Source organism: Mycteria americana, chromosome 1 (genome assembly GCF_035582795.1).
Source record: "Mycteria americana isolate JAX WOST 10 ecotype Jacksonville Zoo and Gardens chromosome 1, USCA_MyAme_1.0, whole genome shotgun sequence".
In the NCBI taxonomy this organism is placed as follows: Eukaryota; Metazoa; Chordata; class Aves; order Ciconiiformes; family Ciconiidae; genus Mycteria; species Mycteria americana.
Genome location: NC_134365.1, coordinates 149,386,318 through 149,404,558, shown reverse-complemented (window position 1 = coordinate 149,404,558; position 18,241 = coordinate 149,386,318). Strand labels below are relative to the sequence as shown.

Genomic DNA, 18,241 nt, shown 5'->3' with positions numbered 1-18,241 from the left:
AATCAGACTGTAGTTTGGAATATCCATTCTCCAAAAACCCACAATGCCTCAGAAAGCTTGTGTTTCCTTTTTGCTTGTTGGTGGAGACATTGCTGTTATTTTTTTGATCACATCCATTGGAATCTGACGATGTCCATCTTGCCATTTTATTCCTAAAAACTGGGTTTCCTGTGCAGGTCCCTTGACCTCACTTTGTTTTATGGCAAAACCGGCTTTCAGAAGGATTTGGACTATTTTCTTCCCTTTCTCAAAAACTTCTTCTGCTGTATTACCCCATACGATGATGTCATCAATGTACTGATGTCGTCAATGTATTGCAGGTATTCCAGAGCCTCACCCTGTTCCAGTGCAGTCTGGAGCAGTCCATGGCAAATGGTAGGGCTGTGTTTCCACCCCTGGGCAGTCAATTCCAGGTGTACTGGACGCCCCTCCAAGTGAAAGCAAACTGTGGCCTGCACTCTGCCACCAAAGGGATTGAGAAAAACACGTTAGTGATGTCAGTTGTGGCATACACACTGCTTGGCTGCCTTTGACCCCCAGTTCATATTGAACTGGAAGCACGTCTGGCATGGCAGCACTCAGCAGTGGCATGACTTCATTCAGGCCACAATAGCCTACTGTTAGTCTCCACTCTCCATTAGACTTTTGCACTGGCCACGTGGAACTGTTAAAGGGTGAGCGAGTCTTGCTGATCACTCCTTGGCTCTCCAGTCGATGAATCAGCTTATGGATGGGAATGGTGCGATATTGCTGCCGGTGCACCGTTGCGGTGGTCATCGGCACCTGTTGTTCTTTGACCCTCAGCAACCCCACAACAGAAGGGTCCTCCGAGAGACCAGGCAAGGTGGACAGCTGTTTAATTTCCTCCATCTCCAAGGCAGCTATACCAAGAGCCCACCTTTTGGGTCCTTGAAATACCCTCTCCTGAGGTAGTCCATGCCAAGGATGCACGGAGCCTCTGGGCCAGTCACAATGGGGTGCTTCTGCCACTCATTCCCAGTTAGGCTCACTTTGGCTTCCAGTGCAGTTAGCTGTTGGGATCCCCCTGTCACTCCAGAAATACAGGTGGGTTCTGCCCCTTTATAGCTTGATAGCATTAGGGTACGCTGTGCACCGGTGTCCACTGGAGCCTTACACTCCTGTGGGTCTGATGTGCCAGGCCATGGAATCTGCACAGTCCAGTAAACCCAGTTGTCCCTTTCCTCCACCTGGCTGGAGGCAGAGCCCCTCTAGTCCTGGTCATAGTATTCACTACTCACTTCTTGTAAATACAAATCAGAAGTCCCTTCATTAAGATCAGAAGTAAGATCAGCTCTTCTACTCTCTCTGGGGAACTGCTCACTGGAAACTGGAGCAGCAATTTGCCTGGAAGAACCCCCTTGTGTCATTGTTTTTCCTTGCAACTCACGTACCCATGCCTCTAGGGTCGAGGTAGATTTTCCATCCCGCTTCCTCATGTCCTCTCCGTGGTCACGCAGGTAAAACCACAGGGTGGCCCGTGGTATGTACCCTCTATATCCTCTCTTGAGCAGAGGAATGCTTACTCCTAATAGCTGAGATACTGGTCCGTACAGGTGGGGAGTAAGATCTATCCTCTTCGAGTTGGTGGACCTTCCGGGACAGTTTCTCCACAGTCGAGACGAGGGAGGAAGAGAGATTTTCTTCATATTGCCAGAGATGGCCAGCCAATTCATCCACCATTTGTCCCTCTCCATCTTTCCAGGTCATTACTGCCAATGAGTTGGCATACGACGATGGTATGCTCCGTACAAACTTCCGCCACATGGGTCGCGTGCGCTGAACTTCATCTGAATCTTTGGATAACTGCTCGTTGTCCAGGTCACGAGAAATCACCTCCAGCGGGGCTAATTCCCTCAGGTAGCGGATACCTGTCTCCATGGTGGTCCACTTGCCTGGGTGACATATAACATCTTCCTTTCCTTCACACCTGACAGGAGTCGCCTCCAGAGGTTGAGGACTTGTGCCCTTTTCCAATCGCTTTGTCAATGCCCACTTCCCTAGAAAGGAATCCCAGCTGCTTGGCTTCCCTACCCTCTAATTCCAGGCTACTGGCCCTGTTATCCCAGCACTAGAGCAGCCAGGTGACAACGTGCTTGCCTGGACGACGGCTGAAATCTTTTTGCATATCTTGCAGCTCACTCAGGGACAGGGATCGGGTAGTTACCATTTTGTTTACGAGTTCTTCCTCTTCCTCTTCTTGTAATGGCTCTGCTTTTTCATCACCCCTTACTAAATGAGCTGACTTTCACTTCCAGTATTTCTTCTTGTGCATAGGGGCAACTGATACCGGCATGGGTAGGTTCTCTCGTTTAGCTGCAGTGGCTGTTGCCGGGGTTGGAGTAGCCGCAGTGCCTGTCATTTTGCTGTCAGATCAAGACTTTCTCTTCCCCTTGAGGGTACTGAATAGCGTTGAACAGGGCTCAGTAGGCATGGGCCAGGCCCCAGCACGTTGCAGTGATTTGTTCCTCTTGAAGTTGCCAGGGTAACAGCATACTTTTTCCAAACACTTTACTAGTTTTTGAGGATTCTGCACTTGTTCAGGGATGAAGTTCCAAAACACTGGAGGTGCCCGCTATCCTAGGTACTTGCCCATATTATCCCACACACCCTTCCATTCATAACTATCCAGCCACAGGGTAGATCTCTGGGTGGTATTCTAAAATAGTTGTTTAAATTTAAACAAGACCTGAAACACATTCAGGAGTAGGAGCAGCAGGAACATGCTGGTTTGAACATCCCCAGAGTATTCAAAATTCTCAAGAGCTATTGTAACTAGCCTGGAGGAGAAGGGGAAGGTGAAGGAACGTGTCTCCCCCATAAATTGGCTCTCCAAGGAGAAAAGATACAAAATGTAATTATTAATAGTTTCCGAGAGATGGCTCCCAAAGTACAGGGATGATGGTGATGCTGAGTACAAATACCAGATTAGTCTCATGACCAGTGATTTTGTCATACCATAAACCAGTGTTACAAAGTACAGCAAAATGATAACCTTAATCCAGCCCCAGCAGTGATAAACACAACAAGGAACGTCTACAGCAAGTAAGGTGCTATATAACACAACTCTGAGAACAAGCACAACAACTCTGAGAGCAAATTAACCAACATTGTGACCAGTGACTATCAAACTAATATAATGAATGTTTATAACAAATTTGTTCTAACGCAGTCTGGTCAGATTTGTTGTTATCTCAACCCATTGAGCCCCATATTGGGTGCCAAAAAGGACTGTCGTGGTTTAACCCCATCCAGTGACCGAGCAACATGCAGCCGTTCGCTCACTCCCCACCCCTAGTGGGATGGGGGAGAGAATTGGAAGAGTAAAAGTGAAAAAAGTCACGGGTTGAGATAAGAACAGTTTAATAATTGAAATAAAATAAAATAGTAATAATAGAATATCAAAACAAGTGATGCACGATGCAATTGCTCACCACCCACCAACTGATGCCAACCGAGTCCCTGAGCAGCGGCCCCCCCGGCCGGCCAGCTTTCCCCTAGTTTATACACTGAGCATGACGCCATATGGTATGGAATAGCCCTTTGGCCAGTTGGGGTCAGCTGTCCTGGCTGTGCCCCTCCCAGCTTCTTGTGTATCTCCAGCCTTCTCAGTCAGTAGAGGATGAGAAGCTGAAAAGTCCTTGACTTAGTGTAAGCACTACTTAGCAACAACTAAAACAGTGGGTTATCACATTATTCTCATACTAAGTCCAAAACACAGCACTATACCAGCTACTAGGAAGAAAATTAACTCTATCCCAGCTGAAACCAGGACATCAACTAACAGAAGTATTAAGTGAAGCTGACTGCTCTGAAAAGCTTGGAGCTTAAACACAGGAAACAGTCTAGAATCTTGTCAAAGGTGATAATTATATCTGAATCTATACTCCCAAACTAAGTGTGGGAGCCCAAAGGTCCCCCACATTAATAATTATGTGAAAACATTACTAGATAAGAGCATAAAGCCAATAAAAATCACAGCAGTCTGGGGATGAGAAAGAATTACGACAGCAAGGAAGCTATGCCTTAGAGGCTGAGAAACACAGGCACTACAGCAAGTAGTACCTGCCAAAACAAAACAAAAAGAAACAAAGAAGAAAAAGGGGGAAAAAAAAAAAATCAAGTTGACCAAGATCTTGGGCGTATACTAAGATACCTCAAGGTGCTTTTTAGTCATTCCAGTTAGAACAAAATAAAGGGAGATTAAAAAGAATTACTTCTTTATGGCCCAAAATGGAACAAAATATTTTAATGTGTCATTCCAGAGGGACAATAATCTTGCTAAGAATTAGGGTATATAAATTAGGATACAGAACATAGAAATTGCTTTATCTTTGGTGAAAGAAAGGGAAATGGACCTTTAAGTTATTTCAGTTTATCAAAGGCTTATGGAGCAGTTCATAGATGAAGTCACAGATACAGTAGTCAGCGTAATAAATACCCATATAATGGTGAAGCCACATAGTCAAATAGGACACATAGATCCTACGGATAAAAAATAACAAGTGATCTTTGCAACTGTAGGCATGACCATTTGACCTCAAGAGTAGCAAAAGACTTCAGAATGGTTTGTGCAGCAGGAAATCAGAAGGGACATGGAATGGATAACTGGGCAAATGTAGCAATGATTTACTGAAGTCCTGCTGACTGACCTATCTTCCTCTGATGAGACCTATTGCATTACTTTTTCAAAAAAATTATCATTTATCTACTAGATATGAGGTAAAGCATTTGATAAAATGCCAGTGAAAAATTACTATTTCAAAGTATACAAATTGTAAGATAAGCAGGAGATACTAAGGAGCTATCAGAAGAGGAGGTGAGAACAGGCGGTGGTCTATGACAGATTGAGACTATGCAGGACAGACAAGGAAACAAAAACATTTCCACCACTGTACATGGAGTTAGTTTTATCCTTTCAGAAAACTGCCATCTCTATCTCCTTTTGCTACCTTTTTTCCCCCCAGCTTTCAGTCTCTCTCCCTATGATTTTCCATCATATTACATTCCCACTCATCAGAAAGTCACATAAAGTTCAGACTTCAATGAAATACCACTTGCAAAGTCAATATGCCTTGATTGCCCATGCTTCTATGGTTATGCTGAATGCCAAGTGAGAAGCAAGTATTATCTGGTTAATAGCTTGCTGCTTGAATCTGTAGCCCTGAGCAAAGAAGCTGCTTTTAGCACTCACTGAATAAACACTATTGCAGGAGCAGGGATGAAAACAGCCATTACATACTTTTGCAGAGAGCTGTAGACCCACACAGCTTTCTTGCTTTCCTGTTCACGTACTCCACCATGTACCCTTGAGAAGATCTACTTTCAGTGTGAAAACAATACAATAACACTTCCACAGAGATCAAAGACTACTTATACTAAAAAGTCAGTTTATTAGCTGACTTTGTTGTCTTTTGTATTACACTTCAGGAATTTGAAAAACGCATTTGTGCAATTTCATCTCTCTCTTACTCTTGGTGCTAACGCACATGAATTGGTAATAATCAAGTGACCACAACTACATTAGAATGAAGCTGCAAAGAATCAGGTTTGGGATCATATCAGTATTCCAAGATCCTATTCAAGTGGGCAGTAGAGGAGATGTAGGGATAACTCATGCTTGGGACATGGTGGGGTGGGGTGGGGGAACAACCCCAAAATAGCGACCAACTGAATCATAACAGTTTGGAAGCACAATCTCTCCAGCAATTTGGCATGCAACAATTCAAGACAGAGGTTTCTCTTGAAAAGGACAGATAAATAAAAAACACAGCAAGAAAACATGTAATGCTATGATCCAACTGTCTTACCGGAAAAGAAGGTGGAAGAAAAACATGTTTTGGGGAGCAGGTCAGTGAGCCTACAGCAATCACGGCCTTCACTGGTATAGTTAAAATCTGGAAAAAAAAGAACAAGAAAAGTTTAGAAAAAAATACTTATATTTCAGCTTTTAAATGTCTCTTCCACTTTTAAAGTGCATCAAATAACAAAACCCTGAAATTCTATAATTAATGTAGTCTAGGTTTATATATGCATTTAAAACATGGAGACATGAATTAAGATTTCAACACATCATCATATTCAGAACAGACACTCCATATTGTCAGGAAGCACATCTTTGCTCAGTCATACTTAGCATCATTCTACATGGAAAACAAAAGCACAGTTAAAATATAAGCTCTCCAATGGGGCATTATATAGGTCTCACTTGAATGGGGATTACTTTGTTCAAAAACAGGAGGATTACATGTTTAAAGTAAATGAGTATGAGGGAAGAGGATATAATGAACTTCTCAAAAAACATTAGAAGTCACAATAAAACCTCGAGATACATGTAGACTTAGAAAAAGGAGTGTGGAAGGGGTGGCATTGAGATCCTTTCTGTGTATTATTAAAGCTACCAGTACAAGTAGAATAACTTGTAAGAACAAGCAAGAAAATAAACTGTTTCGGATTCTATAACTGAAGGATCACATACGTGTATGGACACATTAAAAAAAGCTTAAAATCTCAGATAACTGGCAGAAGTTAGGAATTTCCCATTTTCTGCAGCTTCATCAGAACCACACAATAAGCTATATATTTTCCTGACTTCATAAGCACAGTGTCACATTTTTTTTTTTTCTACATATATCACCCAAAGATATTAAATACAGATTTCATCATGTATTAGAATCTCTCTCTTATGCAAAACAATTTATTAACAGGAAAGGCATATGAAGTTGAGAATTAACTGGTTGTTCTTCTCTCCCTTAATAATCTTAGTATAAGAACTCTGTTTCATCAACTGTCAAATGGCAATTTCTCCAAAACAACATTCACATTGGGTTTTGACAAAAAACCCTCTGAAATTATAGCTCAATTTCAGTAACTGATAATGTACCAAAAAGGACACTGTCAGCATGTGTTATGTCAAAAGATCCATGCATTGATACTTTGAGGGTGTGTCAAGTCATTGAAGAACCCATACCTCAAAGCATTACGTCAGATTTAAATGGATATTTCTGAAAGCCAGATGAAAATCGTAATGAAAGTCATTCTTCATTCCTTCAGAGAAGACACAGCATAAGTAGCATTACTGTCGTTTGATGCAGGGTTAACTTGCAGAGATAACTTGACCTCCAGAGGTCCCTTCCAATCTCAACTTCTCCCTGATACTGCAATCTGTCCACTAATACAACTCGTAAAACTTGCTTAAAAACTGAACATATCATTTGGGCAACACCCATGAACATACAATAAATATACCTCATAATCTGTTGTGATTTGTACAGCTCCGTCATGAATTCCTTCAAGTTCTTTCGCTATTAGTTTTACTCTAAACACAGCATAATAACCTGATGCTAGTATTACCTGTAAATGGTAGAAAGAGAGTCATCCATTGTACTCCATTAAATGGAAAGAAATTTCACTAAAAAACATACCCAACATCCTCTTATTTCTTTAAACTGAATCAAAATCCATTTGAAACAACTGTCAGTGGTAAAAAGAAAAATTCAAACACATAAGTTACTAACACAAAAGTTATCTATACCTTGAGGTGATAAATTCCACTCTTCCCAGATAAATGATAAGCATCATCTGAGGGCATGGAGGTTACTGTTTCTGAAGTTTCCCCTTTCAAAATCTAACCAATCTGAACATTGTACTGCTTCTTAAAACAAATTTTAAAAATTCTACATGCTTTATCATACACAGACAAAAATGAAGAATGCTTATCCTCCCTCCCCCTTGATAAAATGAAACCGCAAGAAGTTGGGCACATTTGTCTCTTTTTCCCCCTCCTAAATCTAGCTTTAAGCAATGGATTCAAAGGATTACTTACTGAAGACTGATCGGACGCACTAGCATTTTGTAGTTCATGGTGGTTTGCAATTATCGTTGTTCTGTTTCCCTTTTCAGTTGTTAGAAGTTCTATGGCCAAACCATCCCCTATAATATGCCAACTTTTTATAGCCAGCTTAAAAAGAACAAAAGGTACTGTTTTCAGTAACAACACTGATGTGAATTTTTTTTAAAAGGCAAACTAAAAATAAATCCATTCTTACCTCTATCGGATTGCTGTTGATAACTGCAAATAAAATGCTGGTAGCTTCTGTTGCACTCAATATGCCAAAATCTATAAATCGTTCCTCAGTTTTTGGAGGCAGTACAAAGTACTAGAAAGATTGATAAAGGTATTGTAGCATAAGTTAAATATAAAATGTGCTCAAACTCTAAGCTCATTAACAAATGCATTAATAAGTCTAATACAGCAGTACCGTGACAATCTCAAAATTCTGTATGTTTTCTATGTAAAACTAAAGGGAACAAAAAAGATTTTTTCAGCAGTAACCAAAGCTGTTTAAGGAAAGAACTGGTAAAATAATTTTGAAATTAAAAAAGCCATCCTCCCATAGAAGCAGAATAAAGAATTAAAAACAGTCTTATGAAGTCTGTGTCTAATTAGACTAAAGTAGCCAGAAAAAAAAAGAAAATACTTACATCTAAAAATCCTGTGTATGCTCGGACAGGCAGGTGAAATTTAGAAGCATTGGTGATAAGTAAAATATTATTATCTATATGAACAGATGATGTGGACGGCATAAAATGAAGCGTAAAAATATATCTGGAGTCATTAGGTGGAATTAAGACTGGTTTACTGAAGTTCTGGACCTAGATCAGTGAACAATGAAGATCAATGTTACAATTTAACAAAGGGCAGTACATTTAAACATTTACTATTAGGTAAAAATGTTCACTGAAATGGGGCTTACTTTAAACATTGGTTTTGCTTCTTCTGGTAACACAACATCATGTATAAGGACTGCAAAACTGAATGTGTTTGTTAGATAGATCAGTCTTTCCACAGAATCAGCAGCACTGTCACGGATGTGAAAGAGTGTGGCAGCATGATCAAATCCTAAATATCTATTAAAAGAAAACAGTATGAGAAAAATAAAGACCTTTCTCAAACATAAAGTGTTTTTCTTGCACAAAAGACTAGAACTCATTCAATCCAACAGCAAAAAAGGTACATACCCCATGGCATGCTGAAACTATATTATTAGCACTACAAGGACATTGATAATTAAGTAATTCAAGTGACATAAGAAAAAACGTGAATCAGCATATTAGGAGGAATAAAAGGAAGTGTTGAAGTATTAAGATAGTGTGCAAATCATGCATATTCCTTATTAACCAAATTAGGCGTCTGCAGCACAAAAGTTCTGAATAAGGTAAGGTTTAGTTTGTTTTCCTTTAAAATACTCTGTCAGTTCTGTTGAAAAAGTAGCACCTCATTTCAATAATAATTTTAAAGTAAACTTTGCCATACTTTGTAAATAAATAACAAAAAATAAGGAAGCACTGACAGTTCTTCCAAAATTTTGCTTAAAACCAAAAGTATTTTCTCTATCCTTACTTCATATAGTGATAGAACAGGAAACGGAAAACCAGAAAAATTTCCAATACTGCATTGTTAAAATGTCTCACCTGCAGCCTTCAACTACTCTGAAAAACAACTCACTCAGGTCACTTGGAACCCAAGCCTTGAAACTAGCTTATGCATTACTAAGACTACCTCATCTACTGGTGTAAAAACAGAAAAATTCAAACAAGTAATTGTAGTTCTAAATGAGCTCCAGATTCAGAAAACTTGGGTATCATCTCTTTATATCCCCTCTCCATCTAAAAAGGCTAAATCCCCTGCAACATCAGCTAATTTACAGCATTAAGTTTTTGAACTGTGTTCAATTACTGTAAGCTTACCCATCCAACACTTCTGCTTGATATGGTATTTCGAGTTTGGAGTAGCTCTTCTCTTTCGCTTTAACAGTTATTTTCCCAGAAGACTGTGATGCTTTTTTTGCTTTTGATGCTGTACACACGAGAGTATAAGAAGTTTGTTAAAGCAGACAAAAAACCATGATCCACTAGGTTAGACAAACATGAATGGAAGAATAAAAGCATAGAGAGAGCCCAGAGATGAAGTATCACAGAAGAGAAAAATGGATCTTGAGGAAATGTCAATAAGCAACTGACATAGCATAAGCCTGGGAAGTACCAGATAAAAGTTCTGAATTCCTCCCCCATAACACCAGTTAGTTGACCTGGCTGAGTTAGTAAGCTTATCTATGATAGGGAAAGCCTAGTTGTTCCTGTCAAATAACTAACTTGGACATGTCCAGAGGATAATTCGGATCCCAGGTGAGCGGAATTCCCCACTTAAAGAGTATGGAATACACCTATCCCTCCACTAATAGAACAGAAACTTGAAATGGCTTGGCTCCTCACTTAGAACTACCAGTTGAGCAGGACTCTGGGCCAGGAATGCAGCAACGTTTTAATAATGAAGACATCAAAGACATGCTAAATTTTACAGAAATAGAATCAGAATCCATGTAAGAACCCAAACTACACAGGCCCCAAGAATGAAGCTCACAGGCCTGCTCCCAGATCACAGAACAAGCAGTTATCCTGCCAGAAAACTCAAGGGATTCAAATACTAGTTAGGAGAAACCACCAGCCTCTAAAGCCCCTGCATGTACTAGGACAGCTGAAATAGCAAATATTTAGGGCTGGCTTCTTCACTGAAAAGAATTCACCAAGTCAATTCCTTAAACACATTAAGCAGCTTGACTGGGTATTTTTCCCCAACTACCATTCTTTCCAAGATCTACCGTATGCTAGTCAGTAGGTCCTCATATAACAATTCCCTCCAGCTTCGAAATCTGAACATAGTACCACCTCAGGTTGACAGAGTTCAGCTATTTCAGAACTTATTTAGAGGCTAAAACATACTTCACTCATCTTACAAACCGTAAGCTATTAAAAATCTAAAGTGCTAATCAATAAATAACAATAATAATAAAAATCAATCCTCTCCTCTCTATCCATACAATTTCCAAAATTATGTCTACCTGAAATGAAAAACATTGCATCTATAAACTTCCATTTCTAAGCAATCCCAGCAGAGAGACTTACAGCACCAACTGGTATCTTAAAGCAGTAGCATCCGAGTAGGTCAACAGCATTTTGACAGTTGATTAAAATCGCTATAACAACAGAGGTGCCTTTCTACAAAATGTCGGCATAATATTTACAGTCACACTACCTAGGAAGGAAATGACCCAGCACTTCTTTCATAAAGATATACATGGAAGTCAGTATCAGCATACATAACATATCTTTGTAGGAAAGGTACCAGTGAAAGGTTTTTCCACCCTTCAGCTCCCTTTTTCTTTAATATGATTTCAAGATAGCAACATAAAATAAGCCAACTTTCACAGTAAGGTTCTCAAGAGCATGACAGAGCCCTATTTCCATGGACATTCCAACATAAAATGTAACTTTTTTAGAAATAAGATTTTGGATTCTTTTAAACTTTGGAAGGATCAAACAGCAATCCAAGGAATACTCTCCTCTAATATATATTATTGTGACAAACACGTCCTGGTTTGTTAGGATTTCTCAAACACAAATACCTATTTAGACTAACAATACATTTTACATAATCTGTGTCTTAACATAAGAATCCTGCTTGTGTTTAATAGAAATCTGATGTTCAATTTGTATATACACACATAGAAAATTGCTTAAGAATTCCTTCTCTTCTCACCAGTATTTACCAGTCTAAGTTACTTCCTGATTAGGATCAGAGATGTTCCCTTCAGAAATAAGTTAGAAGAACTGTAAGCCTTTTCCAGGTAGGAAAATTCTATTTCCTTCTCAAAATTATTAAGATAGTAGAAAATAATTCATAAAGTTTCAGCAAGTTTTAAGAAGCACTTGACAGGTTTAAGAAAAGAGGAGCAGTACTTACCATCAAAGCTAATACTTGCAACTTTGGTATATTTACTTTCAGAGGCTTTTAACGTAACTGGCTTGAAATGTACTGTTATAGCTTCGTTCTGTGGTGTAGGTCTAACACTCTGCAAACAATCAAAATATGAAGCACCTGTAAATTTATTATTGTTAACACACTGTGCAGCCTTCATGTATCCTTCAAAGTGATACAACAGCAACTAGTTTTGGTTGAGTTCTTACTCAGCTGAGTAAGAGTCTGTCTTTCCTATAACAAAGCAGCATTATAAGAGGCTTTAGAATTTTTTTCAGGTCCTGCAAATTACTGAGTCAGTATGCAGGAAAGTGGGCAATAGCGAGTTCTCCCGGGGAATGTTGGATGAAGTGACAGTATGGACAGAAACATGTTAACAAAATAGAAAACATGCTCTATTTAAATAAAGATGTATTTTTTTATTCTTAATGCTGCAGGGTTACAACAGCTAGACTATTTGTTTCTGGTACACTCATTAACAAAGCTGTTAACTGACTTGTGTAATTACTGGTGATGATACAGACATCTACCTTGTCTCTCATCCCATGCTAAGTCTGCAGAGCTGCCACAGGAAAAAAAATTATTAACTGTACAGAGAACGGTTTTGTAAATCTGAGATGACACTCATTCTATACCAACATTTTACAAGATCACCTTTTGTATCTGAGGATTACTGTTTTAAACTAAATGGAAAAGGTGAATTGGGCATTACTGGAATAGCAAATGTGTCAGTTATTAGCCAGAGCTGATGTATATAAATACCCATTGCTATGCAGCAGGATTATGGATTCCATGTCAATATCTGAAGACTCTATAAAGATTGCTAGCAAACTCTTTATCTAGATTTCATGGAGATAAACTGGGCAAGGAACATTTAAATGCTCTTATTCTTGTTTTGCTTAAAATTAGGATGGCTGCCATGATTCCTCCTTCCCAGCTGTCTTCTCCTGCTGTAAGAACAGCTCAGCTGCTCATGTAGCAGCTGTTAAGCTACTGCAAATTACAGGATGCTGTTATTAAGGAAACTCAGATGAGTGCTGGTTTACCTTATGCTGGGCTGCAGAGGTTTAGCACCTGCTTCATAAGCAGCTGAGCCTTTCTTGGTCAGAAAGGAGCAAGGCAGACAGCTAGTGGTACAAACCAATTACAGTTCTTCCAAGCTAAGCTGTCTTTGACTGCAAATTAAAGCCATAAAATCATGCATACATCACTAAGTTCTGCAGGCCTTAGAGGAAACAAGCAGCACTGCTCCTGCAGCTAATGAATGATCTCTGTTAACTTAGCTGTAAGTTTTATATTTTGGATTTATAGTACTGACCTTTGTCAACCATCTGCATACACATGGTGCCGATATTTGCTATTTCTCTTCATGAGTCAATTCATAATTATGACAATTTTCTTCTAATGAAATCCATACTACAAAACTGAAGTCTTGAGGTGTCTTTAAAAAAACCTCTTAAAGCAGATGAAACCAAAGCTGTAATCTAGTTCATAGCTTTTGCATGGCAGAAAGGATAACCATTTCTAGTAGCTCTTTTCATGCAAAAAGCTGGTTTTTTAATTATTGAAGTTTGAAATTATGCTGATTTTATTTAGTAAATCAAATCAGAAATATTCAAAAGGATAGCCTGCTGCCAGAAAAATGGCAGATTTCAGAGGTGCATCTTTTAAACCACAAGTGTAACAAGCCTACATGTATTTACGCAAAATGTCTGCAGCTAATGAATTTAGTTTAAAGAAGGAATTTAGCACTATTATGTTGAAAATTTCTTAACTACATCATGCACATTTCTCATTTGTTGCTTGATTACATGCTATAAAAGGAAATACAGAATTAAGACAACTAAAGGAAAAACAAAACATCCTTAAGAATCCTTTCAACTTCACTTTCCCCAAATTTTAACCTCTTTCAAAAAAAGCCCAAGCAAAACTTGTCCTGAGATGTGCTTTAAGAATCATCAAATATGGACATGTCATGAGAAAACATGCAAAACAAGTTCCATCAAGAATCTAATACCACCAATTTTCTCAGAAAATGTCCTGCCAGCAGCTTCTGTGGGGAAGAATTTAAAATAGACGTGCTTCATTAACACATGGCTCTCTCACAGAGTGCCTCAGTCAAGATTTCTGACCGTGCTGTATGAAGACACATTCAATATTTAGCATAAGAGCAGAAAATGAGGACGTTACATGTTCTCAGACATGGACACAGAGGGGGGGAGAAGGCTTTGTGCTATTGCAGCAGTTATTGAGAAAGACTTCAAAGGTTTAAGGACTCCCAGGCTATATCTATTCTAATAAACTAAAGAAGTTTGAGTATGGGTTGAAACACTGGCACATGTTCATCCATACTGTTTACCTGTCAGCAAACTCCCAAGCATAGTTTTGTCTTGTCCACCTAGCATATTGCTCTAAAGACTGACCAGGCTGTAGACTTTGGCTTACAAATAGTAAAGACACAGCTACCCTGCTGTAAGAGGAAAAAGCCCTGTGGCTACAGGCAGCAGACTAAGGCTGATTCCATTAGTGTCAGAACCACCTCTGTACTGTTTTATTCGCTTTTACAGACAATTATTTTGTCCGTAATAACTCAGCCTTCAGTTCAAACACGGACACTCCTAACTAACTAAAGTTCACTTTCACCATAAAGCACAATCCAGAACAGCCGTGGAATAAACTACTACTAGATTTTAATCCTTTAGGGTAACTTTCCTGTGATAACTTTGAGATGTGTGCACTCAAATGCGCAGACTGGAAACATAACGCAGAAGTAAACCACTTCTCAAAGGTTGATAAAAAAAGTACTCTAAAGTATGTGAATTGTGACAGAATGAAGTAAATACTTTCTTATACAAACACTTTTATTTCCAAACTGCTAGAACTCAGCTTCAATATACGGCTATCCTGAAGTTCCTGTTTCTTTATGCATCAAACATGATCAGGAGCTCAAATTTTAAAGTGCCCCTTTGTTTTTAGCAATCAAATGGGCTTAAACTGCCTTAAGGAAACACAAAATTTTCATTCTAGAGTAGAGATAAAAGAAAATGTTCAACAATCTACATTTACTAGATTTTTGACAGCATGGCTTAATTATTGCAGCATGACAACAGTTCATCCAGTCATGAAATAAACACGATTCTCCCTAATAATGGAGAAAACCCTACAAAATGTAATTACGGAAGTTTTCATAAAGAGTTTTAGAACTCAAAAAAGAAAGTCAAGCGACTCGCTCTTATTTTCCTCAACCCATTTGTTGGACCACAGCATGACTAAGTACTTAAAGGCAGAACAACTACAACTCTGGCAACAGTATTAGCAGTCTCTCATACACAGATGACCTGAAGATATTTAGTTCCTCCAGCACCCAGCTTAAATATATGCTAAATATAGCCTCGGCCTTTTCTTCTGACATTAAGATTAAATTTGTCACAGTGCTCTGTCTCACTGCTTTTAAACCCTAGCTCTAAAGGCTCAGAAATCCATTTCTCAAGCTTTCCTAGAAATAAGCTATTCACCAGGTTCCTTCCAAAAGTTCTTTACTCTTGCTTACCACTTTGAAATTCCTTGATTGGCACAGCAGCAGAAATTCACACAGTGCTTCAAATGCTAGAAAGGTTACAAACTTCACAACAAAGCTGTGCCTTAATGAGAAGAACAATCGACTTCATGTGCCATATGTGACACACTGAAAAATACATCATCTCTGGACCTATGCGGTAACTTTATCATTGCAAAAGTGAGTCCTAAAAGCTTTAAGACCACCAAATTTACTGCTTTGATACACTGTAAAAGAATAATTCATCTGGAAAAGTTTTGTCATGACATGCATAGTGGTTATCAAACGATAGCCTTCCATTAGACCGCAGTCTATGGTCTACAGTCTTCGGTCCAAAGACCATAGCTTAAAAAAAAAAAAAAAAAAAAAAAAAAAAGGTAGGTTTTTTTTAATGGAGGAGTATGAATTAGGTACTATGTTATCAGATATTATAAGTGATACTGATGGTTTCAATATATGGTTATTCGCATTGTACTCAGAAAGTATATTACACACTTAGAAAAAAAAAACCACACACACAAAAAAAAAAAAAAAACCAAAAAAACCAAAAAAAACCCAAACCAAACAAAACAAAAAAACCCCAAACCACAAAAAACTGTCCCTATGCTAAAAACCTGGCAAATCCAAGATCAACATGATATAAGATAGCAGGACATAGCCGGAAAAATAATTTAATAAATTTACCAACCCTCTGATTGTAAAAATCCCATACAGATCTTTTTTTAAATAAAAACCCTCCATGGAAGCTGGTTCATAGTTTACAAGGCCACAAGAGACCTTATAGGATCATCTGACCTTATTAATGCAATAAGCATTAGGACTTCAATGAATTAAATTCTGTTTGCCCTATACTGTGAGTTTCTCTTGACTTGAAAATTATTAGCGAACAACAACTTAGCAAGCATTGCAACGGACTATTATCACAGTGGAAAGCTATCCTCGTTACTAAAAATGTGTCCTGTTTCTAGTTTAAATTCATCTAGCCTCAGTTTCCAGTATCTTATTTTAAGTTTTTGTTAGACATCTACTATTAAAATACTATTCCCTACAGTTACAGCTATAATCTTTAAAAACACAAAAACGTTCTCCAAGAGCTCAGTAAAAAAGCTTTGCCAATACTTCAGTCATTCTTCTGCCTCCTCTGGTTTCTTTTCAACACTTCAACACTTTTTGAAGTGCATTGGGATAAGGTATAGCTAGCTATACAACTAAATCTGGAAAACAAGGAAGACAGGAAGGGGAGAAGGAAGCAGTGAGAAAAATAGTGGGCAATGAGAAAAATTACACAGGGAAAAGGTATGAATGAACAAAGGCGGACTACCAGACTAGAGCCAAAATTCTGTAATAAAAATAGAAAGTAGAAAATCCAAACCCTAGAATTCTGAAGCTGGCTGCACTTTACGTGCAGCTGCAGTGATCTCACTGGAAAGGGCTCCAGAGTGTTTGCAGGCTTTTTTCTTATTTCAAGCTACAAAGCAGATAACCTCAAGAAAACAAGGGTCATTTTACAGTCTGCTCTTGAAAGCTACTCTTTGCTCATCTTGAAAGATTATGTTGGGCAACCACTTTAGACACTCTCATGGAGTGTGTGATGGGGACAAAGAATCCCACAGGCTCTGCATTAATCTCTTGTTCACTGAACAGGAGTTACTGTTCTCAAGTATAAAAGCTTCCAGAGGCTCAGATATTGCAGGCACAGCCTATAAATGTTGAAACAGCCATTCAAAGGCGGCTATGAAGCAAGTGGATTTTACCATGCATATAGATTATTTGTCTTACTATTAAGTTACGTTTCCAGTCACAAATCACCTGGCTTCTAATTCTGAACACTACATGGTGAACCTGTGAATGGTCAATTTTTATGAGAGAAAGTAAATTCAAGTAGAAAGTTTCAAATTGAAAGGAAATAAAACTTACTGTAATTGGCACATCTTTTGTTCCTGAATTTAATAAATGCAGATTTAAAATTTTTGGCAGATCTGTTAAAGAACAAAAAAACAACACCTGGCTATTAGGCTATTTTAGCATAAGAACCTTATACAAAGTCATCTGCACTAGCTGGTTTCTCATATAAATCCACTGTTGTCCAGTATTAATAAGCTAGACTAATATGACAGTACAGCCAGTCAAAATAGCTAGTCCCAAGAATCTGACACACTTAAAGCCCGCATTTTTGTGTATTAGTAGGTATTATATGCTTCAGCTAACCACTCGTATTTCTAACACATTAAAAAATGAACAGGCTAAAAATACAATTAATTATTTTGCCAGATGCACCAATATTCAGCAGAAATTAATCTTACTTAAAAATCTTTACATGTTAAGTAAGTTGCAAGAGAGTACTTCAGAAGCTACCTTCTTTCAACTAAAAAAAGATATATACTGTCTTTCTTCAGTAATGAGTCCTTTTTACAGCTTCAAAAGATACCTTCAGTTTTACTACTTTCTGCCATTTTTTTTTTTATTTCACTAAACAATATTAATTTAAAATGTAAAATGCTAGGCACAGATGTGTCAGTGGCACTTCAGAAAAAAAGGACTGTAAGTAACAAATTTGATGAAGTTTGCACACTTTCACTGTTCCATGTGTCTGAAAATTATTAAAACTTGCAGACTACTTCATGAACTTGCATGAACTGATCATTGAAGCAGTCTGCCAATGTAGAGCAATCTTTCGAAACAAGTTCACAAATTAAGTAAACTGACAATGGTTTTCAGACTAAGCCATGTGCAACAGTGTAAGATTAATGTTATTACTAGACTTATAACTGGATGTGCAAACTACTGTTTGCTTGTACACATCTCAAGTATACTTGCAGGTGAATACATCTGTGCACTGTTGTAACACA

At 38.3% G+C, this 18,241-nt stretch overlaps 1 protein-coding gene across 1 annotated transcript in view; it reads right to left on the bottom strand.

Moving 5' to 3' along the window:
- TMEM131 (transmembrane protein 131) overlaps positions 1-18,241 on the bottom strand; it is a 111,947-nt gene that overhangs the window by 35,352 nt on the left and 58,354 nt on the right. Inside the window, exons 11-19 of the mRNA XM_075523705.1 lie at positions 17,310-17,371; positions 11,822-11,930; positions 9,769-9,877; positions 8,775-8,928; positions 8,503-8,673; positions 8,067-8,177; positions 7,844-7,978; positions 7,267-7,371; positions 5,829-5,915 (exon numbers count right to left, since the gene is read on the bottom strand). Coding sequence (XP_075379820.1) covers positions 5,829-5,915; positions 7,267-7,371; positions 7,844-7,978; positions 8,067-8,177; positions 8,503-8,673; positions 8,775-8,928; positions 9,769-9,877; positions 11,822-11,930; positions 17,310-17,371 — 1,043 coding nt within the window. The remainder of the gene's footprint in view (positions 1-5,828; positions 5,916-7,266; positions 7,372-7,843; positions 7,979-8,066; positions 8,178-8,502; positions 8,674-8,774; positions 8,929-9,768; positions 9,878-11,821; positions 11,931-17,309; positions 17,372-18,241) is intronic.